A 25,892-nucleotide genomic window follows, 5' to 3' on the forward strand; every position below is an offset into this window, starting at 1 on the left:
TATTGTGTTTTTCCTTCAAAATAAGTAACTTTTGTGAACTGGTAGTGTTTACTGGCTAACACATGAAAGAGGCACCATTTTCAGCTTGACCACAGTTGGTCCTTCCTCCAGCCACAAAAAGAAAAAGTTAAACAAACAGCCTTTGCCTTTGTCATCACAGGACGTGCAGCGGGTACAAATGGAGGCAAGAAGGCCTGTTACTACATCATCATACATTAGTAAATGGAAAAGGTTTTCTTCTTGGTGCTAACAACATAACCAGCACTCATTTAGGGATAGATGGTCTCTGGTTTTACAATATTTGCGTCAGTTACTATCCTATGGTCTTTCTTATTCTTCTATTAAGGTTCATTTATTAATCATTTCAACATGTCTAACCATGGATCTTCCTCTTTCAAGGCAGTCTCATGTCAAAATGTGCTTGAAAGGAGTTTTGCAGAAGAGGACTCCAAGAAAACCCATGTCCCTCCTTACAATCTTAATTTTGTGTTATAGAAACTAATACTTGATTCATTTGAATGAGCTAATCTGGCTAACTTCAGGTTCTTAACCATGAAACAAAGTTATACTGATTTTTCTAATCTCTTCTAGAACAGTATCTGATTCTGCTTATATAGTTAAGGCTACTGAAGCAGTCATCAGTATGATGAACATTGTATAGTTGTGTAAGTTGAACTTACCATAACAGATGTTTGAATGATCACTGCTGCAGTAGCCACTCCCTCCCTCCATCACCTTTGTTTTTTGTTGTTTTTCTTATGCTAGGGTGTGGACATTTATTTTTTGTTGTTCTTTGCATTGTTCTTTCAGGGGTCAGCCTCCTCCTCACTTTGCTGGCAGGAAAGCTCTGAAGGGCTTTGCACCTAAACTTGATTTTTAGTCAGCTTAGCTAGAGCTGCCTGACAGTTTCAGCACATGGAAGGTACCCTGAAGCTTTGGAAGCTGGCCAGTTGTTATATCCTTGGCAGGCTAAAACCCATATAGCGAAGGTTACCATAGCAGTGATCATTCGAACAACTGATGTTATAGTAAGTTCAACTTACACAACTGTACTTTACTCTGCCTTTCTGACAGTGTTCACTAAGTGCTTTATGGCCTTGAAAGCTGGCAAAACACTTAGCATTTTTCCTGTTATTATGGTCTGATCTCTGATTATAACCCTTTATTATGTGTTTTTGACATGGATACTAAGAATCACCTGTCATGGTGAATTACTTGACATTTATGTCTCGAGCACATGATACCATGGTTATGATTGACGACCTCCTCATAATCCTCCGTTTTATACCTGCTTTTCTAACTAATTCATATTTATAACTTCTATCATAAAATGTCTTTCTCCTTTTTTTATTTTTCTTCAAGTTCTTTATAATTTGCAGTTAACTGAGTGAACTTTATTGCTTGGGATCCAACTACATTCCTTTTCATAAATGCAGGATGCATACTGCTATGATGTAAATATGTGATAACTAGAACCTTTGTGACAAAAATATCAGTACCAAATGTATTATTTAACCTTTCACAAAGAACCAAGAACCAAAACCAAACTGAATGAGAGGCTTATTTAAACGGGTTTTATTCAGTTTGTAATTAGATTCTGATGAAGTCTTTTGTTATAAGCAAGATGAAAGCACTCAGTCGTTTTAATACAATAAATGCTACGTTTTGGTTGCTGCACTTGGTCTGGTCGTGGCTCCTTTCAGTTTTCCAAGTGTTATGTTATTATATAACCTTATTTTATGTAACTTAATAGCTAACATGTCAATATGTTCTTCCTATATATTGCATACAAATTTTAAAAAGAAACAATGTATACACATGATACTTAGATAAATGTAAGCTCCCCAGGGGACCAGCTCATAAAGTATAATCAATACAGGGATAAAATTATTTATGTCATTGTTTGTTCTACATTTGACCTTATTTTTCTGATACAGCATTAGCAAATGCACTTTAGAGAGTGACTGATGAAAGTTGTGTATATTTTCCCATCAGCAATAATAAAAGCTAATGACGTAGTCAGCATTATTACTAAAAATCAATTCTTTCTAGCATTGATGATGAACTTAAAACTTGATTAAAGATAAACCAATTTTTGTATTTAAAATTACATTAATCTGAAGCAACATCTGTGGTATAAAGACACACCATTGATAGCACCTTTAAATGTTAATACAAAAGGCACATGTCCCTATTTTTAATATGCATTACATTTATTCTTACTAGATGAGTGTGAATTGAAACACCCTTTGTCAAGCAGTATATTGTTTTTTACTTGCATGCTGACTGTTCAACAAGAAATATAATTTATCTTACTACTATATGCACTTTGTTTTAGACAGGAAAGTGAAATCAAAGGTTAAGTAACATACACTATGAGCACTAGTAAGAAATCAGGTCTTGTGCTCAGACTAATATATTAGCAAAACATGTACATGACCCTGACAATACTAAACAGTTTATGTTGAGAAGGTTATGGAACGTTATAGAGATGAAGATGTGATACTACAGACTGAATATTGTAAATATTTTTGTATTTTTTTAATCGAGAGCTGATAAATATCCAGGATTAAATGCTGCAGTCTGAATTAAAGCACTGTTAATAATCAAGCCAGCAAACACTGAATGAAATAGTTTGCTACTCCTGCTGCTTTTACTGTGAATTACATTGCATCATCACTGCAGTGTAATGATTGGTTGGCTTTGTCATCTGACTTTTATTTAAACTTGTATTTTATGTTGCAACAATCTTTCATCATCTGAAGGTATATGCTTGCAGTGTAAAACTTGTGTATTTTTTAACATTGTGAATACATTTTGTTTTGTAAATCCTGAGTCAGAATTTGGTTTTCTACTGTTCTGACTCTCAAAAGAACTACAAACCTATCACTAGCCTGAACACCATTAACAAACTCTTGGAAAACTTGTTCATGCTTAAGTACTTGGATCATGTCATTTAATCATCCTGTCCAACAGCAGCATTGGATTCATAGTGGCTATAATACCTTGACAGCAACCTTTTCAATAACTCTTCACATTTATAGTAACAATGGAACAGGTCTTTTAACAGGTGCTAACTTTAAGGACAGGATTTGAAACTGCTGAGAATGCCATCCTCATATTTAAACTTAAAAGCCTTAACTTTAGTGATGGCCCTGTCAAGTGATTTTAGAGCTATGTGAAAGACAGGGCCTCTCAGGTTCTTAGGTATACTGCTGGTACTGGAAGTTTTATTGTGGGTGTCCCGCAGGGGTCTGCAATACCTTTCTCACTTTTTATCATTAAGTTGCCCATGGAAGTACTGGGTCCCCATATAAAGTTTCAGGTTGATGGTCTAGCCATTATGAAATCAGGACCCACCCTTCAGTGGGAAAATCCAAGAAGGATTACAAACCAAATGAAATCAACTGTAACATTAGCTTTTCATAAATTATCACCAGTAACATGACCAAATCAATTACCTTTGGTTCATTAGAAAGTTAGTGGATATAAAGACTTTCCACATAACTGACACATTTAGACTTTAAAGCACCTCAGTGTATAGCTAGGTCTCCTCTTAGCTTTTTATCTATCATGTTGAATTATGTGTTGACAATAATTCAAAGCATCTCAAACTGAGCTATAAAGTTTAATAACCTTCCCAGGAAAGCTCATCAAACAGTTGTTATCAGTGTCCTTATACCAAAACAAGGGTACTTTCTCACAGCTATTACCCTGTATCATGTTTCCCATTTCTAAACTTCTAATAAGGGAATCCCAAAACAGTAGTTGTCTCTTTCTTCTCTTGGATCCTATGACTCCCTCCAGAGGGTCTCTTCTAAGGGGGATCCCAGAATCATCTGCTATTTTCATTACTGGCAGTGCCCATCTGTGCCAAGGTATTAGAATGGAATTGTGGAAAGTATAGTCAATGGCATGCTTGCCTGTTTAACTGACCTCACCCTTCAGAACCCCACTGTAGTTCATCAGCTTCTTCTTCTTCTTGGTAACCACTGGTAAACTTCTGGTGGTCTTTTGGTTTATGGGAGAAACAGTGCCTCATATCCTGGCTAGTTCTGCTTAGAAGCATGAATACAGTTATTTTAGCCCAGAGAGGTACCTGTAGATGGGGCAGTAGTGCACTTTTCAGAATATCCCCAGGAACATCACCATGTTCATCTTCTTTTCTGTTAATCTAGAAAGTTCTGTAGAATTTCCTAACTCTGATTTATTTTAGGATTATTATTCTACTTCTTTCAAACTGTACTGCAGTGGTGGTGCTGCCGTAGTGTTGTCGCCTCACAGTTAGACGTTGCCCATTCAATTCTCAGTTAGAGCGTCTTCTGTGTGTCGACATGCGTGAATGGGCATTCCTTCGTTGAAGGTTATGAATTAGGCCTGGCAAGCCAGCACATAAAAATCTACTGCCAATCATTAGCGGACCGGAGTTCCGCTGTGGCGCCCCCTAACTGGGAAAAGCTGAAAGACATGAACAAATTCTACTTCTTTCAAACTGAGTGAACAGACAACAAATGGCATAACTCACACCTTTTTCTTCTGAATTTTATTTTTCCGAATGATTTTCTTGCAGCTTTAAATACTGAGGGGGATTCCAAAAGGTTACCACAAAGGGTAGACTACATGTACACTTAATAAAATCTTTCTGAGTGACTAGAAAGTACAAAAAAATGTGGTAGGGACGTTCTTGAATATAGGCCATGTACACCAAATGTACACTTAGTGCAAGTGTTATTGAATCTGGCTATTTAAGTTTATACCCTAAAGCTGAACCTGAAAAAGGTCTAACAGATTCAGTGTTCTACCCTAGTTAACAAATACAGATGAATAAACAAATGCATAAGGTACACTGCAACAATTTATAGATATGGGTACAAAATGGATAAATAATCCCTTCCATGACAAACTAAATCATGTAGTTGTAATATCAGCAAGATTTGAAGTGAAAAGAGTAGATTCTTATAGCAATAACCGATGACACTGGTATGGTTTATCAAAGATTTAACCATGGTTGGTGTGGTTTAATCATGAGGGCGAAGCCCGAGTGATTAAATAAAGCCAACCATGGGTAAATCTTCAATATACCACACCACAGAGTTGGTTATTGCTATTATACAATGCCATTATTTAAGAAAAAAATATACTTACTTTTCTTAAATAATGTCTTTCTATAATGGCTCTGTAGTGCCCTCCTGCATTTCCTTTGGTATACTGGAGCTTTCATGATGTACTACTCATGCATATGGGACTTGTATTCCCATGCTTAGGCAGTACATCAGTGCTGTGTAAAGGAAGCAATGGAGAAAGGAAGATCTCCACTGTTTTTTTTTTTTTTTTTTTATTATGAAAAAAGAAGCTGAGAGACTTTTAATGTTTGATGGGACAGAGAAAATAGAAGGATAATCGGGTACATTTCTTTAGTTTTGCAGAGCGTACCTGATTATCCTTTTATTTTTCTCTGTCCCGTCTCCCTCATTTGTTTGAGCTCTTTGGTTTTGTAAATTTATTAAAAAAAGAAAGAAATGAAAACATTTCATGGGCTATACTTATGGAAAAAAGGCCGGGCAGTCATTCTCCATTGCAATATTCTCAGATTTACAATGGGCACACTGGTTAGGCTGATCAGTGTGCTCCTGTTTGAATATTACTGGCCAGTCATTGTATAATAATTATTTTACACACTGAACTGTCAGGTCTTCAGGTTAAGGTAACACAAGCTATTTTTCTTGATTTCATGACTATAGCTCCTGTTTACCACCAGTATGTTTCTGTTTCCTTGTAACCACTTCCTTCAATGGTAAGTTCATTTAACACTGTTAGTTAAAAGTATACAAAATGATCAGCTCATAACTGCATATGTAAAGCATTTGTTATTATAAAAGGAGAAACCTGCAAACACATTTTCTTATAAATTAGGATGAATCCTGCATTAATCTTTGAACAGCACATGCACTCACACCTGAATTTTGTTGCTTTATTCTAATGCAACCAGTGCTCTAGTATGCTATTGCCCATACTAATCTAAGTAGCATCATCAGCACCTGCATTATGTCTCACTTTCAAGCCTGCTGACTCACTGCAGTTTTAACACAACTACCTCTCTTCCCATTCCCAATTACTTCAAGCATTTTTTCTTACCTGGCAGTCAACTTTTGTCATATGCATCGCTGTTGTCTTGGCATCTACATCTACCAGGATTTCTTTGACTTTCTTCAGGGCACCCATCTCTAGTGGTTTATTGTCTGAAGGAATTAGCAAGGACCTGAATTCCTTAGGCTTAAAAGTTGAAGTTAATTCAACAACAGGTGCAACAAACACCCCACCTTTCATCTCCACCTCCTTTCCTGATCCTGTTGGACTAAAATGCATTCCTGAGTCCACAAAGCTGAATTTTGTTTCAGCCTGACGGGTACAGACATTTTGTCCCTCCTCTACCTTTAATCGTTCTACATAGCTTTTTAGGGAGTTCTGTTTACTGAGGCTCTTTGCTGGACTGTCGCAGTTAAGTGGAGATGGTGGTTGTAGTTCACAGTAGTGTCCATTTTCTGGTTCTTCATAGCTTTGGATGGATGAGGATTTGTGGAAGTAGTCATGGCAGGGAGAGGAATGTGCATTTTCCTGACTTGGAATGGCAGTGCTTTTTGAATCAGTACTTGTCTTATTGTTGTTAGCTGGGCAAAGTTGAGGTTCACTGGATCTCCTTGCTACTGGCGATTCTGTAGCTTTCCCATTTACTTGACTCACTTGAGTTTTGTGCTTTATAACTGTTGAAAAAAGAAATCAGTGTTGACAGTTTCAATCTAGATTTTTCACATTAAGTACATAATGTTTACAAATTAGCGAGTTCAAAGTTTGACCTATCACAGTGTTCCAAAGGCTAAGGCAGACATTTCATGCTACAACATTAATGAGCTCATAAAAAGACAGTGATACACTACTTTAGGCCTTAAAGTGGATCTCTCTTGGTCAGTGTTCAGTTGTACATAGAGCAGGATTATGACTTCCAAAGATGGAAGGATAAACACCGTTCATAAACTACTGCCAGGCAGATGCTAGGCAGAAAATGAAGTTAATTGAACATTATTATTATGGCTCAAACAGGGCTATCTACATGTTTACATGTTTAACATTTTAAAACTTCTACACAGGACTTTATTCTAAACCATACTATTTTCTTCTTAATGTCTACAACAGTTACAGATATTTGGATTTAATTTAACTTTTATTTCAAATTTTATAACACAAGCACTGATGGCCATTTGCTAAACAAAAACATACTCACAATGAAAACAGACATAACATGAACAGTAAACTTCTCTGCTCTTGAAACTCACATTGATTAAAATGGCACTGAAACCACATTCAAAGAAAATCCATCTGACCAGAGGCGGGTTAAGTTTACCTTTTGGGTGTTTTCAGACCATAGCCTCCTTGCACACATTTTTAGAACCGTATATGCATGTGTTCTTTGATTCACCTTACTGAATGTATTATATTACATTCATTGTATAATACAGCACCACTTGTTAGAATGTGTTTTAAATCTGTATTTTTGAACATTTTTCCAGTAAACAATGAAACAAAATATGTGAACCACTAATGATAAAACTACCCATTTCAGGACATTTCAACCATAAAAGGCCACTCAAACTTCTGCCATTACAGTCCACCAATATCTGTCAATATACACAATTTTTACAGAAGTAAAAGTCATCATCTGAATAATTCCACATTAAAGAGATCTGTAACTAATGAAGAGGTTGGTACTAGCAAACAACTTTACATTTCAGTGTTTCATCTACAAATTCAGTACTTGCTGCCCTTGAAGAATTAATTGCCTATGTTACATTAAAAAAAAAAGCTGGTAAGCTTGTGATACTACAGTAGGCAATGGCTGGCAAAGCAACAAGTTCATAGTTACTAGGCATCTCATCGAAAGGAGGACACACTTAGGAGTGCAGCACCCCTATAAAATGCACCCCAGTATCAGCAATCCATCCAGATGATGTGGGAGCAGAACCTACAGCCTTCAATACCAAAGGAAAGTATGCTACCCATTGTTTGGTTCCCATTCACAACGCTGACTTACTGGAACGTCGACTTGCATAACAGCGAGATGACAACAGCGAAGTATAAAACAGCGAACTCCTGGAACAGTGAATTTCACCTCCATGAAACTAGCCACTTGGCCACCACTGACAAACTTTGCCCTTTTCTCCTTCTTATTGCGATCTCGGAGTTGGTATATTAAGTAGGGGGGGTGGGAGGCAAAGCCCCCCCATTCTGGTGGGTTTTATTTATGTATTGTTTTGTTTTTCCCATGCTGGTGGGTTTAATTTATGTATTGTGTTGTTTTCATCAGTGGGGACCAAGTGGTTAGTTTCCCAGAAAACAGCATAATACATAAATTAAATCCACTATAGTGGCAAAAACAATATAATACATAAATAAAACCCACTGGACTGGGGGCTTTGCCCCCCCACCCCCCTTCCTACATATACGAACTCTGAGATCGCACTTCAGTGAAGAAAAGTGCAAAGGTCACTATGGTGGCCAAGGGGTTTGTTTCCTGAAGGCGAAATTCACGTTTCCAGGAGTCTGCTGTTTTAAACTTCTCTGTTGCTGACTTGCTGTTATGAGAGTCGATGTTCCGGTAAGTCAGTGTTGTGAATGGGAACTCATTGTTCTACTAACACTGCTTTCAAATTCCATAGCACAAACACTGACTGTCATTGGGTATATATTACGTTATCGAAAAGCCGTTATATCAAACGGCTTTTCATTGACTTGTAAAAGTCAAACTGTTATAATAGCGAAAACCCAAATGAGCAAATTCTTTCCCTGGGAAAGAAACCGGTTGGCCATCCTTGTGAATTTGCCATTTTCCCCACTGTAGTGTGATCTCAGAGTTGGTATATTTAGTAAAGGGGGTGTGGGGGTCAAAGCCCTCCACTTTATGTTTAGTTCGTGGTAGGGCTAGTGATTTCTTTCCCAGGGAAAGAATTAGCTTATTCGGGTTTTCGCTATTATAAAAGTTCTACTTTTACAGGTCGATGAAAAGCCATTCGATGTAACGACTTTTCAATAACGTAATATAGACCTCACTGTCATTTGCTAAACAAAACAGTTGCAAATTGAAAACAGATTTAACATGTGCAGTACTCTCTTTTCTTGAAACTCAGTTCCTTGAAAATGCACTGAAAGTCTTAATTCCTTCAGCAGATTGGTAGTTGGTGTAGGGGATTCAGACTCTTGTCTTCTGTAACCAGGGTACAGGATTTGAAGCTATGAAAGTTAATTGACTAACCTGCCATCCTTAACTAGGGCATTTAACTCATGCATACACACACACAGAGTTTAAATTCTGCATGCTTTTCTGTTGTGCAAGTGCAGAAAATGTTTATATTACATTCATGTTGCCATGTGTGTTGTACTAAAGATGCACGAATAGATATAGAGTGCATGTGCATCTTCTTAAAGGAGGAGATGCCGCTGAGACATTGTTATTCTTTTTTTAATTAATTCAAATGTAAATGTGGAAGCCCGTGGTCAGCTGTTACCCCCAGCTACTGGACCCTAGCAACTGCCTAGTTCACCTAGTGCTGGATCTGTCTCTGTTCTAAACCAGTTCACTTTGACTGTTCCTTTGAACTAGTATGTCCTCTAGGATCTTACCATCACTTGTTCTTCCTATGTGTATGTAATTCCAGATAATTTTCTTGAGACATCTGCCAGAACGACTGCCTTGTGAGTATGCTTATGCACATACGCATTTATATATCTAGTCATTTAAATCTCTCTCTCTCTCTCTCTCTCTATATATATATATATATATATATATATATATATATATATATATATATTCTATATATGTAGGATCTGTATTGAATAGTCAGTTCTTACGCCATCAACTATTCAATATAACAAACACAAAAATAAAAAAAATGACACTAATTTGAAACTTCATTGAAATTTCAGAAAAAAAATTGCGCCCCACCCACACCACTGCTATTTTAAATATACCAATTACAAGATAGAAACACAGTGAAGAGAAAGGCAAATTTCCTTATCCACCTGTCTGTGATCTTGCATGGCCCACCCATTGGGCCTGAAATTGCAAGCAGTGTTAAGTGAATCATATGAGTTCACTTACACTGCTAAAGATTAATGGCATGCAGACAGTCACTTACTCTGCACAAACTGATGTAATGCAGGCACCAGGAAATCGACCATCTGCATCTCAGTGTACCAAATGGTACCATGTGTGTGCGTATGTATTGATAGTTAAACATTTTTACATACTTATCTTTTGTTTTATTGTAAAGTAACTGCAATACAATTTTACTCAAACATTTTTTACTAAGTTTACAAGACTCTAAGTTACAGATGAAAGCAAAGCCCGAGTTTCTTTTTTTGAGTCCTATGGTATATGTACCATTTGTGGATTACAAGACGATCTTGTATTTAAGATAACAAGGACAATAATGCCACGGTTTAACTGAGCCAGTTTCAAGAACTGTCTTTTTTGTTCCCTGCAGCTAACCTTCAGCTGAGAGTAAAAGACCTGATTTGCATTCCCCAAGACTAACACATATTTAGGGCCAGTGAGGAAATTGAGGTTTCTTGGGGCAGTGTTATACTGGCTAATGCCAGAGAGTGTTTGGCTCCCTACTGAAACTTCAAGAGTCAGATTGTTGAGTCCCAAGATATCAAAAATGAACAAAAATACAGGAGAAAAGTGAATATCGAATATCTGTCTTCTACTTTAAACTTGTTTTTTGTGAGGCAAGCCTCCCACACCTACCAAACTTATATATACCTACTCTGAGACTGCCATTCCTCAGAGAAAAGAGAATATTTCATAAACTAGCAATCTCAGACTTACTGTGTGTAAATGCAGATTTTCAGCCATTCATTCTCCACATCTTGGTACTCAGCAATGCAGGCCCCAAAATTTTAAATGGTTACCTTTTATTGTAAGAACCTGATTGCTGTGCACACCCATACTGTACTAGATAAAGGCATTTAATGGGCTATGCAGCATCTCATTCATACCTCTGTGCATGACTACGTCAAAGCCCTGACCACCTCTGGACAGCACTCATCACACGTTCCCTGGCTGCAATGGGGATCAACTGTAAATGTGTGTCTAAGTGAAAACAACCACCTCCTAGGATGGGAACACCCATCTTCCCTGATTTGCAGTGGTGCAGACTAAAGATTATTTGATTTTTTATTTGTATACATACATAGATCTATTCTCATTAATTAATTATGCACAGTGTATAATATAATAGTTAGGGGAAAGTAAAGCCAGCCAGAAATAAAACAGTAATAATTAAAAAAAGACATTAAAATTAATTACAGTGACATTTAAAAAAAAATCAAGCTTTACAACTAAAGTTTGATACACTATTGATCAACACAGAAATGTAATCAGTAAGTGTTGAACTTATAATGAAACAGTGATTAACAAAACTCATTGTTTCACTGTTAAAGTAGAATCCCCTACACACACAAATACTCGCCATTCTTTGATACTTAAACATATTAACTCTGACATCATTGTATCTCAGAGAAAAGTGAATTCAACAAGATACTGCAATCCTAGTGTTAGGAAAAAAAAAAAAAGAGAGAAACAAAATACATATTTGTGACGGCATATTACAGTCTCATAATTAAGCCTGGCACCCAAAAATAAATCAATATAAATGAGCCACCATTCTAACAAGCTATTATCAGGAAGGGAATATTTTGCTTTTTTTTTTTTTTTTTTTTAGAATACATTTTTACATCACCATACCAGATAATGCATTGCTTTGAAATGAAATTATCATATACATTGCAAGTACTTGGCTGCAAAGTGAGATTTAAATTCTGGAACTTGTTAATAAGTGACAATATCTGTTCTCACCAATGTAACACTTGTGTGTAGTGCCGCCATCCATTTAACCATGATGCCAGAAATTTGAACTACAGGCATATTTCATATAAATAAACCTTAACAGAAAAGTAGATTCCATTTATTGTTTTTATCTGGACAAAAATGTCATGTAAAGAAGTGTAAAAAACGATAAGTTCCACTGTTAGAGGAAAACCATTCCTCATTTAAATAAATATAATCAGAAAACAACTTCTGATTTAACCTTTCCATTCATATAAGATTTCTGCTGCTACTGCTGTTATGCTGTTACTAAATATATGATAGCACTGCCCTTCAGTTTCGTCTCATATTCAGTGATGATGAGCCCAGAGAAAATGAATACAAACTGACAATTTGCTCTATAATGTTAACTACACTGGGTAATACAGGATTGTTACTGCATACGTCATACTGTATACAGTTCTCAAGGCACCCCCCCCCCCCCAATGCAGCATTTGATATACTGTGTTATCTTGAGAATGTTTATCTATTCTCTCTCTCTCTCTCTCTCTATATATATATATATATATATATATATATATATATCTTGAGAATGTTTATCTAATCTCGCTCTCTCTCTCTCTGTCTATATATATATATATATATATATATATATATATATATATATATATATATATATATATATATATTGCTCTACCTTATTAACAAATAAAATAAAATAAAATAAAATAGATAAAAATATCTGGGTAAGGTCCTGCCATGTACATATGCCATACTCAGGGTTGCACATATTTCACTAAGGAGAAATACTGTTTGATTTTGTCTTCATCCACGGAATATATAACCTTGCACACACACCCAGCATGCTGTTAAATCATAATCCTTAACACTTAGAAATGTATGTATAATTTGAATTCCTACATAAATTCGATACTAAAGGTCTAGGATTCCTTACAAATAGATAGGTTAGCCCATAAAGCATTCCACTGACAAACTGAATGCTGATGAATTATATGAACCAATCAATAATCCCACTAGTCAGCTTAACCCATCCCACATTCACCCCTCCATTTTCTCCTATCTGAACCACTCTGTACTGTACTGCTTACACTATTCCAGCCCCCACCCCTCCCCCAGTAGTTAATATCCAACCACAAGATCCTGAGAGTCCTAAGCCTATAACACTATTCTAGCCTCCAACCATGTTACCATCCAAAGCAATGTCACTACTCTCTCTGCTATCCCTCATGTTAATTCCATATTTCCTCTCCACTTATGAAAATCAGTCTTTCCTAGGATTTCACCACCAAAAATCTCAAACTAGACTAGATGTATCGAATATGACAGGTTACCCACTAGTTACTACTATAACCAACTCCTTAACCAGAATACACTATCAGCCTATTAGACCAAGCTACATCAGCTCAAAATCTAAACACTATCAAAAACTTATAAACAAAATCCTGAAGCTTTTATAAATTATATGCTATAACCTCACAATGGATGGAGATATTCACCCAAACCCTGGCCCTGCCACCCTAGATAAGGTAACTTCATTTGCAACTAACCCAGTTGAATCGCTATATATTAATAAGTTCCCCAACTCCCTCCTTATCTGTCAACTAAATAATCGTAGCATAAATAACATACATAATCTTCATGCCCTCCTACAAGTCCATTCCCCTGATATTCTACGCCTAATTGAAACCTGGCTGACACCATCAACCTCAGATAATGAAATTCTGCCACCTGTGTATAATATACTTAGATTGATCGCTCCACCAGGAAGGGGGGGGGGTAGCTGTACTCTTCAAATCTACACGAAATGTTACCTCAGACCCCATTCAACCACCCCAGGTCAATAAAGCAGAAATAATTGCTACCAAGTTCCAAACAACAAACAAAACAAATATATAAATATAGTCTGCATGTACATTCCCCTAGGGAATAATACTAATACCCTAGAAGACATCCTCCAATGGTTAGCTAATAACTATCCACAAGAAACCATTGTACTAGGAGACCTTAACATCGACTGGAATGCTTGTTCCTCTCAATCTCCTACCACTCATGTAAACCTGTATAGATTCACACAGGTCATATCCACCCCCACCAGGATAGGGAAACTTAACCAAAAAAATAGTATACTGGACTGGATACTAATCAATAGCCACCCCCAAATGTATACATCAGGGGCCATCCCCGCTGACCTCAGTGATCACTTTCTCACCTTTATCTGCAAGCACAAATCTAATAACTCCCATCAGCCCATGTATAGAACAATAAGAAATAGTAAAAGCTTCAATCCTACTAAGTTCCAGGACAAACCTAAGACATGCAACTGGTCTGCCCTAAAATACTTGCCCCTATATGAAGCTGTTGCCTACTTTAACAATAAATTCCTCACCATCCTCAATTTTCATGCTCCCGCTTGTTCCACTAGGGTAAAAACAAATGGTGCTCTGTGGCTCTCTAAAGAAACCAAATTAAAAATCATACTCAGAAACAAGGCATGGGCAACATGGCGTGCTACAAAAGACCCTCTAAATCAAACCAAATTTAGACAATTAAGAAATGAGACAAAACAATCCATTCTATTAGATTAAAAAATACTACCTCCATCTTCAACAAGGAAACCAAAATAACCCCCAAAAATTCTGGGCAGGGATAAATAAATTACTTCACCCAGGTCAAACCACCTCACCATCTCCCTCACCCTCTACTGATAAACTACCAGCGGATGTTGCTAACACCTTTAATAATTTCTTTACTGAAACTATCCAAGCCATTGCTTGCCAATTACCCCTTAACTCCTCTAACCTGCTGGATAGCACTCGCAGCTCCCAGCCCTCCTTTAGCTTCCAATCAGTCTCTACATCTTTCATTCATTCATTACTCAAAAAATTAAAACCTACTACCCTAGTTACTGACCTGCTCCCCGCTGAATATTTGCAAATAGCTGCTGATACCACAGTGTACCGCATTTCCATTCTAATTAACTGTCCATATCAGAAGCCTCAGTCCCCTCTATCTGGAAAATGCCTCGTGTCATACCCCTCCATAAAGGTGGTAACTCTACTGAATTATCTAATTATAGACCCATAGCCATCTTGTCACCTATGGCAAAAATTATGGAAAAATGCATCCATAAACAACTTCTGTACTTTCTAACCCAAAACAACCTACTGGCTAACTGTCAGCATGGCTTCAGGCCAAATCATAGTACCACCACAGCTCTCCTCACCTTCTCTAATGCAATAAACTATAACAGGAACAACATCAAGTTATCCTCAGCCCTTTTCTTGGACCTGTCCAAGGCTTTTGATATTGTTAACCATCATCTTCTCATCAACACCCTGGCAACAATGTCTCCAGGCAATCACTCTCTCCAATGGTTTGAATCCTACCTACACAATAGACAACAATCCGTCTTATGGCAGAACAAACTCTCAAATCTCCTACCCAACACCCTAGGTGTCCCACAGGGGACTATCTTGGGACTACTTCTGTTTCCCATTTTTATTAATGACCTCCAGACTGTCATCCCTGAAGCCAACTGCATTCAATACGCAGATGACTCAACGTTGATCTGCACTGGCACCTCGCAAACAGAGTTGCTAACAATAACTCAGAGTATTTTTAACCTAGTAGAGAATTGGCTTGCTGTTTGATTCTAAATCCTAAGAAAAGAAAGCTCCTACTTTTCTCCCCCACCCAAAGATCCACGGCACTACCTCTCTCCATTAAGTCTAATAATGGTACCATAATCTCCCCAGATGCCCATACAAAACTCCTGGGAGTTACTGTCGATAACAATTTAAGTTTGATGTGCACGTCAACAAAACTATCAAAACCATTAATAGAAAACTGGGCTCGCTATATAGGATAAAGCCATTCCTAACCCCACATGCTAGGACTGCCACTGCCCGCTCCCATGTACTCTCTACGCTCTACTATGCTTCCCCTTTACTTGCCGACCTAAATAAAACTGACCTTAACAAACTCTCAAGCTGCTATAATAACATAGGTAGATTTGCCACTGGTCTCCCCTATTGAGTGCATCATTGTAAAAATGTAAATTATCTCGGATGGCTAGAGCTACCCAGGCAGATTCAGTATAATCAACTTATTGTGGCTCACAAAGCACTCAACCAACCCGAAAATACACCTGCCCTGAAAAACATCATCTACCTTCAATCCAACTCTTGATCACGCCGCTCATCTAATAGACTGGTAGTGCAAATCATCAAATCCAACAACTCAGCCGGAGACTCCCTGTTCGCCAACTCTGCTGGCAAAATTTGGAACTAACTTCCTGCTAACATTACCCTAGATGCCACCCTATCTCAATTCAAAAAAGCTCTCAAGGAGTATTTCAAGTCTCAATGGATATGTCCCTGCTCCAAGCCTGACTAAATCTTTATTCATACTAGTGTACTCATACTGTGTTTGGAAATGGAACCCAAATATCTTTTTATTTGTTAAGCCAGATTACAAGTTTATTAGACTGTATAAATTTAACTGTGACTGTAAAGTGTGTTTTATTTGTAAAATGTTATTATAACTCTTGTTTTGTCTGTACATTGTGATGATTGCATAAGTAACCACCTTTGGAGCTTTTCTCCCTGGGCCTCTGCTGAAAATGGACATGTATCCAGTCGGACTATCCCGGTCAACAAATGTAAAATAAATAAATAAATAAATAATAAATGAATGTTTGTGATACAGTGTAATAAAGTAGATTTGAAATGGCTAATCCAAATTCGACTACCTGATGAATAAGTAAGAGCCATGGGGTTCTTAGGACTCTCCTTCCAATAACATTGCTCTCAACTGCTTCTGTATGACATTTACTCATGTTATAGCAGGCAAATCAAGGAAATTCTGCAGTGAAAATACCATCACCAATTTATAATGCTGACCAAGCCTACCAATAAGAAATAATTCCCTGAATGATGCCTTAGATCATCAAAAATAAACCGTTTAAAAAAAATCAGCTGCCACTATCTAGTACATGCATTTTCTGTAGTTCCACTTTAGTCATCCCTAAAGACTTGATTTACTTAAAATCCGGGATAATATCCATGGTAACAGTAATAGTCTGCTGGCCCCAAACTACCTCAACATAACATAGTAGAAGTAATTTTTAGTTTACAGCCCAATTTTCTGAAAATATATCATTAATTAAGCAGACCCCCTGTGCATAGTGATATGAGAAAAGAAATAGCTCATCACCTGACCCAAGAGTATCTTCTTCTAATGCGGAACTTAAATACCACACGATGCTTATCACCTGACCCAAGAGTATATTCTTCTTCTGCGGAACTTAAATACCACACGATGCTTATCACCTGACCCAAGAGTATATTCTTCTTCTGCGGAACTTAAATACCACACGATGCTTATCACCTGACCCAAGAGTATATTCTTCTAATGCGGAACTTAAATACCACACGATGCTTATCACCTGACCCAAGAGTATATTCTTCTAATGCGGAACTTAAATACCACACGATGCTTATCACCTGACCCAAGAGTATATTCTTCTTCTAATGCGGAACTTAAATACCACACGATGCTTATCACCTGACCCAAGAGTATATTCTTCTAATGCGGAACTTAAATACCACACGATGCTTATCACCTGACCCAAGAGTATATTCTTCTAATGCGGAACTTAAATACCACACGATGCTTATCACCTGACCCAAGAGTATATTCTTCTAATGAGGAACTTAAATACCACACGATGCTTATCACCTGACCCAAGAGTATATTCTTCTAATGCGGAACTTAAATACCACACGATGCTTATCTGTATTAATATCAAAAAACAGTGATGCAGACAATAATACTCATACCTACCTAACTCCTCTTCTTCTAGATAACAAAGAAGTGACCAGTTTGCTAAATTTCACTCTAGTAAAAGTATTACCTTGTACTTTTCTTAATTCTACAGGTAACTGGCTGGGGAACCCTGTTAAGAGGTTACCATGGAATACAGGTATGCTCTGTTAAAGAGATCAGATGTCTTTGCTGCAGCAAGCGTAGCAACACTATGTTAGTAATTTATCTTTGTTTTGTTCTAAGTAGGTTGACATGAGCAAAAGTAACTTATTAGCATATCTAACTGTCAAACAGGACAAGAACCAAACTGACTAAAAAGACAACTAATTACTTTAGCTGCAATACAAAAGTCTATATTTAACACAGATACAAGGCAGTAATGGTAAATAAGCACGCCACTTTTGTCCTGTTTCTCACTGACAGATATGACAGTCACTTGCATAGAGTTTGGGAGCATCCAGGAATAGTAAACAGGTGCAACATACTCACTATAACAGGAGCCAATTACATCACAAATGTTTGAAAGAATTCTGCTGGCAATCTTACGGTGCCTGGAACTTTACTTTTACTCACTGCTTTAATGGCATTTTCACTTCTGCTATACCAAAAGGAAATGTTTTAACTTGCCAGCTCTCACAGGTCTTTTGCTTGGCCAGGAAATTATATTTTAAGTGTCCACTGACTATTTCACAATAAATATTCTTGGTTAATTTATTTAAATCAGTTTGCTCATTTGCTACTGTGATATTAAAAAAAAAAATACACTTTATGCATCGCCGCTAGGGTAAACTATTCCCGGCGCCATAAAGTTTGCTCTTCAAATTTTCCCTTAGAACTACCCATTTTTTTTATTTTTAGCACTCAAATCTGTTTCTTTGTGCTCAGCATTTGTTCAGAACTCGTTGTAAGCACTAAATATGCTACAAATTACTACAACATTGAACTTTCCTCACTTGTCTAGAGGAAAACAGTTTTTAGTACTTAATAAATAAGCACCTATCCAGGCATGTCTAAGGGTCAGCTCCTGGTGTTTTCTCCTGTTTACCTGATGAATCTGGGCATCTTGGGGCAATGCAGCAATTGCCTCATGTACACAGACAACCCTCTCTTCCTACCACCCAACACTACTACAACCTGTGAGAGATGCACTTATATAGCCAAATTGGAAGCAAAGCTCTCTTCACCCAAGACTGGATTAGACAGTCAAGAGGAGAAGGTAAACACTTGCACCACACCACACTCATCACATAGTCCCACAAACCCTACACCACCAAAACACACACATAGAAATAAAAAACACACACCTACATTCGCGGAGACTCTCAATAAAAATCTGCTCAAGCAACAGAGTCCTCCAAAGCAGAAATGCAAGTAACTTCCACCCCCAACACAATCCAAATGACACACAGCCCACAAACTCAGTGTGCCACTCAACCACAGCCCTAAGGCATAACAACGTACCCAACACTCTAGTCATAGGTGACTCTTTAGTCAGGCTCACTGATGTCCCACTCACCAGGCTAAACAAGGAGAAAGTTACTGTCAGCTGCCTGTCGGGTGCCAGGATCCACCACATAACGCATGCACTCAGTTCACTCCACAACAAGTACAAATATGACTCTGTCATTGTCCATGTTGGTGTGAATGACCTGAGACATATCTCCCTGGACTACATGAAAAGAGACATGGAGGAGCTCTCCGAACTTGTAGCCCAGGCAGATATGACCCCAGCCCTGAGTAGCATCCTGCCATCACCCAGAATGATACCACAGTACAAGGACAAAATGATTGAATTCAACAATTGGCTAAGCTTCTGGTGTCATTCTAAGGGGATACAGTATATGTCTGCCTGGGATGACATGATCAACAGACCACAATGCTTTGCCAGAGATGGCCTGCACCTGTCGCCCTTGGGATTCCAGATACTGGCTAAGGCTCTTGCCACCCCTATAGTGCCTTTTTTAGGCAAGGTTCAAATGACAAATTCACCACTGTAACAGGTACAAGCAAGCAAAATCTGAGAGTAATGCTACTCAGTCTAAACTTCAAAATGCATTCACTCTAGGCACTCCTTAAAATGGAGAACATTGACATCTGTGCAGTGACAGAGACCTGGTTCAAGGCTCTAGAGAGCACCCCTGCATTACCTGGCTATAATTCATACCACACCGTTCGGCCACCTAACCTGGACCAAAACACTAAAGGCAGAGGCGTGTCCATATTCATTAAGGATATCCACACCTCCAGGATAGCTGCTCAGCATAATGCATCCGAGAGTATCCAAGTGCAACTAACTCTGGGCAAGACCGCAATCCAAATTGTAACTTTCTACAGATTCCCCCACCATGGCCCAGGATTACCACTCCTCATTTCTTGATACACTGGAAAATATTAGGGTACAACCCAACACTCTAATAATGGGTGATTTCAACTACCCCAACATTAACTGGGAAAACTATCATGTACCAACTCTTTTGCTCAACGGTTTCTGGAATTCATAAATTCCAATGCCTTGGAACAACTTATTCACACCCCCACCAGGGGCAGCAATATCCTAGACCTGGTCATTACCAACATGGGCAACCAGTGTTCCACACCAGAGGTCAATTCCTCATTGGTCAGATCCGACCACAAGCTAATCACCCTAGACATCCACATCCCGCCCACACCCCCCATTAGGGAAACCATTGTAAAAATTTCTCCAAAGCCAACTTCATGCTTCTAAAGACAGAAGTGGCAAACTTCACGACACCCATGCAGACAGACAATAGAGGTACAACTGCTGAATCCTACACAAATGCACTTTATAAGCACTTACACGAGTGCATGGATCATGCTATCCCTAACAGAACCAAGATGCTATCCTTCAAAAAAAGGAAGCCAATCTGGTGGTACCCTGCCATAAACAAACTCTACAACAGAAGAAAGAAACTGCTGCAAAAATAAGAGTAAAATCCCATGATTGGAGGAACTCCCTAGTCAGCCTAAGTAAGAGGCTGAGATCCCTCATAAAATCCTCCAAAAGCTAGTTACGAAAACAAAATTGCCATTGATTCTAAAGACAACCACAAAGCATTCTATAGCTATGTGAAGAATCTCAATGGCAACACTCAGATCTGCTCTGAGTTACAGCACAATGGCACTAAATATACAGAACCAACTGATATTGCCAACATCCTAGCAGATAGGTTCAGTGCTAACTTTACCCCCCTCTCACCCCCTAAAGGGCCCGTCTCTATACAGAAAGAATGCAAACTTCCTGTAATCACGGCTGCACAGGTAAAAAACACACTCTCCAAAGCCAAGAACACAGCATTCATGGGACCTGACAATATCCCAGGCTGCATTCTACATGAACTACAGAATGGACTGGCACCCCACCTAAGCACCATGTTCAGTCATAGCTTCACCTCAGGCTTTTTGCCCACTGAATGGTGCACAGCGATTGTTATCCCACACCACAAAGGGGGAGCCACCATGGACCCCGAGAACTACAGCTCCATTAGCCTAATGAGCCTGGTCTGCAAGGCCATCATGGAACTTATAAACAAAGACATTGGTAATCTCCAAATTCTGTAGCACCCAGTTCGAATTTGTAAAAGGCAGATCATGTCTCCTATACCTGATAGACTTCTTTGAAGCAGTCACCAAAGCCGTAGACGAGGTTAAGGTGGTTCACACAGCCTATCTAGATCTTGCCAAGGCTTTTGACACCATCCCCCACTTTAGAATTATAGATAAACTCACTAAACTAGGTATAAATCCCTATGCCACAAGATGGGTTGCCAACTGGCTTAATGACAGAACCCACACTGTGAAAGCATCAGACTCCAAATCCAACTTCAGACCAGTGACAAGTGGAGTACCATAGGGTTCAGTCCTGGGTCCTCTCCTGTTTGGTATCTACTTTTCTGAAGTACAGGCTAACACAGAAGGTCTTTGGCTAAGGATGTTCGCAGATGACTGAAAACTAGGAGCCATAATCAAATCGCCTAACGATGTGGACATCCTACAAAAGGGCCTCACTGAGACAGATGCCTGGTGTCAAAGCCATGGCCTCAAGCTCAATGCCAAAAAATGTATTGTCACCCCCTTTGGTAAAAACTCTGTACCCATGAGCTACCATATAGGTGGTAGTCTACTTAACACAGAACGTGTGATAAGAGACCTTGGGACACAGGTGGACAGTAGTCTCTCCTTTGATAATCACATTGCCACAGTAGTCAAGAAATCCTTCTACGTGGCACACCTCATCACAAAAGGTTTCTCATCCAGGAAAAAAGAGGTCATTGTTCCCCTCTACTCATCACTCATTAGACCCATTATAGAGTACAACGCTCCTTTTGGTATGTACCTCACAAGACATCTACAACAACTGGAAAGGCCACATAAATACCTCACAAAGAGGATTACTGGCCTCAAACAGATGCCCTACGCAGACTGTCTCAAAAAACTCCAGCTGTACTCCTTCGCATATCGCCTGCTCAGAGGCGATCTCTGCCTAACATACAAAGCTATGTCAAACCCAGAGTTGTTGGACATGCTCCACTAAAAGAAATCCCAATCCTTCTGAGCTACGTGCTCTAGAGACCTAAAATTTGTCACCACAATAAACAGAACATGCTGGAGGGATAGATTCCTGTCCCAGAGACTTCCCATACTCTGGAACAAACTACCTATCTATATCAAACAAAGCTCCTCAGTAGCACTCTTCAAGAAAACTCTTGATGATTGGATGGGAAATAGGAAATTCAGCCCAGGGATCACCTCTGTGGCTCTGCTTGACAGGGGCACAGGAAAATAATTTTCTTGGGTGGCGAAAGCCAGGGTTCCTTTTCGGCTAGGCTTATATAGACCCTAGGGCCAACAGCCATGTCTATATCACATTATCGAAATCTTACTACATCGAATCACTAAAGGTCGACCTCTAGTGATCAATGTAGTAAAACATCAAATAACGTTTTAAAAAAAAACAAAAATAAAAACTAACTAGCATAGGCAAGCCCCCCTGCACCCCCCACACCCCCCCTACTTAAATATTCCAACTCTGAGACTGCACTGCATTGAGGTAGATGGAAATCTCCCACTACGGAGATTTCATTTACCTGCACAATGTTCTGCGCTTTCGATATTGTCAGCTTTCAACATCGTGAAGTAGACATCAATAGCCTAGTACCTACCTATGAACCTATGAAAATAACTTCCTGTGTATATTCTCAGCCATATTTGGTCACTAATACAGTCCCCCGTGCGAATTAGCTAGTCGATAGATACAGATTCTAAACAACCACTGTTTACATTGCGTAACAAGGGACTTAGTATACAGTTACTAATATTCCTTTCTCTTATTAATGTATTTGTACACACACAGCACAGCTAGTTTTTTTGTATCAAATCTTTTTATGGCGTAAGCCGCGTAACATATTTTCCATAACTGAAGGCTAGGAGTTTAGATAAAAATTTAGAAATTTAACTATACTTTTCAATTGTGAAATCAGGATTCTCACTTTAATGAATTAACATGGGAAAAAACAATGTTTGAGATTCCCCATTAAGTGTTTAGTGAGACAGAATTGTCTGTCATTCAACTCTCTTAGTAAAATTTCTTACCCGAGTCACAGCCTCTCAGTATTAAGTAGTCTAGTTACTGAATTATCTTTTAAGAGACTGCTTATTCATGGCATCAGCACATGAACTGAACAGGGACAAAATCATATACTTTGCTCATACAATGTTAGGTAAATGAAGAAAAAAAATCTATAAAAGAGAATTTAAATCTATGTAATGCATGACGAAATTCTCTTAACTATTGTGTCACACCGTGTTTTACTTGATAACAAAAGCATACATACTGTATAGTCCTGGGTAGTTTATCTCAACATTTTTTCCTGTTGCTGAGGTCTGTAGGATACATGGAAGTGAAATTCTAGCTTAACTGCATCTTTCTTGGAGTTTACAAAATGGTTTGTCAGTGTGACTTTTTTACCCTTTGTTTTAGATGTTATTTGGGATATTTTGCAGGCACCTTAATGTTTATGAATCTCAGGTTTGGTCTGTAGCTCTGTATTTCCAATGTTTATCCTAACAATCAACTTATACTGCAAAGACAAGCTCAGAACAAGAACAGAATGTGGCATATTTATAACTAGTGTGGTTTGGCTTTACTGACATGAATACTCCGGTAAAGATTTAAAAAATAAAAGTGAAAATTCATGGGCATTCAGAAACCATGTAGCAGAAACACTGGTATGTCCTTATGGAGTTATTTGCATATAACCCATGGGACTACATATATGTATGTATGTGTGTGTGTGTGTGTGTGTGTGTGTGTGTGTGTGTGTGTGTGTGTGTGTGTGTGTGTGTGTGTGTGTATGTATATATATATATATATATATATATATATATATATATATATATGTATATATGGGTCTACTTCAGTAGACTGACCGCTCACTTAGCCGACACCCAGTTGCCCAAGAAGACAAGACGGACATCTTCAGAACACAGACATCTGGAAGACCGATGTTTCACACAAGGTAAGCAACCACTTGACCCATATATATATATATATATATATATATATATATATATATATGTATGTGTGTGTTGTGTGTATAGATCCCCTTCAGTTGATTGACTTTATCAAACACCCACTTCACTTACACTAACTTTGCCGACAAGTCACATTACCGACAAATGGAAAGCTGACGTTTCCCGCACGGTAAGTAACCATTTGGCCATCTACCTGAACTTTACCCCTTACCCCCGGTAGTGCATTCTCGGAGCTGATATATTTATTAAGGGGGGTGTGGGGAATGTGTAGCCCCCCCCACATCGGCGGGTTTGTTTCATTGGTAATTCCTGAATTTGGGATGGCCAAATGGTTACTTATTGTGCAAGAAACGTTGGCTTTCCATTTGTCGGTAATGTGACGTGTCAGCAAAGTTAGTGTCCGTGAAGTGGGCGTTCAATAAAGTAAAGGTACCTATATATATATATATATATATATATATATATATATATATATATATATATATATAGCAAGTGACTGAAATGCTAAACATCAAAAAATGACTGATGTTAGAATGCTGAACAATCACCTTACTGAAAATCAAACATACTGCATACAAAAAAGCTCAATAAAGGAAAACAAGCAGTTATTTTTTTTTCCTGTTAAGCAATCTGCTACCACTAAATTCAAACCAACTTTACCTGAATAGTAGCAGTGTTATAGAAAGGGTTCATCTAAGGTACAGTATAATTTGGGATTGGGGCAGGGGCAGGTGTAGCATGCATTAGTTGAAGAAACATTAAAACAAAACCCATCTCTTCTCTATGTAAGCCCTGCCATGGATCCTGCAAATGAGCAAGTCTGATCAACAGCAGGAAACCCATACATAAGTGTATGTGCACACATATACACACACACACACACACACACACACACAGATATATATATATATATATATATATATATATATATATATATATATATATATATATATTCCAGAATGTATGTGTACGTATACAGATAGATAGACAGAAAGGGAGTGTCTGGCATAAGTGAAAATCTGGTAATGTTTGTACTGGAAGCAAGTTTTGTGATGAGTGAGCCTTTTGAAGGCCCCTATTTTTCAATGTACTACCATTGGGCCAGACATCACATCAAAGTGGCAGGAGTGCAGAAACTTTTTGCCCTCAGCTTAGAATTTAAGAAACTACTACCCAGGAGTAAAAGATAGACACACTTTGGTTCTGTGAATCAATTACTAGTTAAAAACTGAGAGGAGTATGATAGGGATGTATAGTATCACCCTATGTACTTAGTTTATGTGCTGAATATATCATGGGAAATGCTGGATCTTGTGAAGAAGGGGCCAGAGTCTGATATAGTCCACACAATCAAAGGCTTTAGAGTAGTCAGAAAAGCAGAAGTAAATATCAGATCAGATGCTAGAACCAGAATTGCTGGGAGAAATATTAACAATTTCAGATATACAGATGACACCACTGTAATAGCTGACAATGAATAAAGTTAAAGAGCATTCTGATTAAGTTGATAGTAGAAAGCACAAAAGCTGGTTTGCTGATCAACATAAAAAAACTAAAATGTCATTTAGCTCTATCATTTACTTCCAAACATATGGAGAAGAAGGGGAGGCAG

The 25,892-nt window shown here is 38.2% G+C and overlaps 1 protein-coding gene across 1 annotated transcript in view; it reads right to left on the bottom strand.

The window, feature by feature from the left end:
- The window catches only part of SH2D3C (SH2 domain containing 3C), a 503,667-nt gene that overhangs the window by 50,326 nt on the left and 427,449 nt on the right, over positions 1-25,892 (bottom strand). The window contains exon 7 of the mRNA XM_044058698.1: positions 6,136-6,761. Coding sequence (XP_043914633.1) covers positions 6,136-6,761 — 626 coding nt within the window. The remainder of the gene's footprint in view (positions 1-6,135; positions 6,762-25,892) is intronic.

Source organism: Protopterus annectens, chromosome 16.part0, assembly GCF_019279795.1.
Source record: "Protopterus annectens isolate FY-2018-M chromosome 16.part0, PAN1.0, whole genome shotgun sequence".
Taxonomy (NCBI): domain Eukaryota; kingdom Metazoa; phylum Chordata; order Ceratodontiformes; family Protopteridae; genus Protopterus; species Protopterus annectens.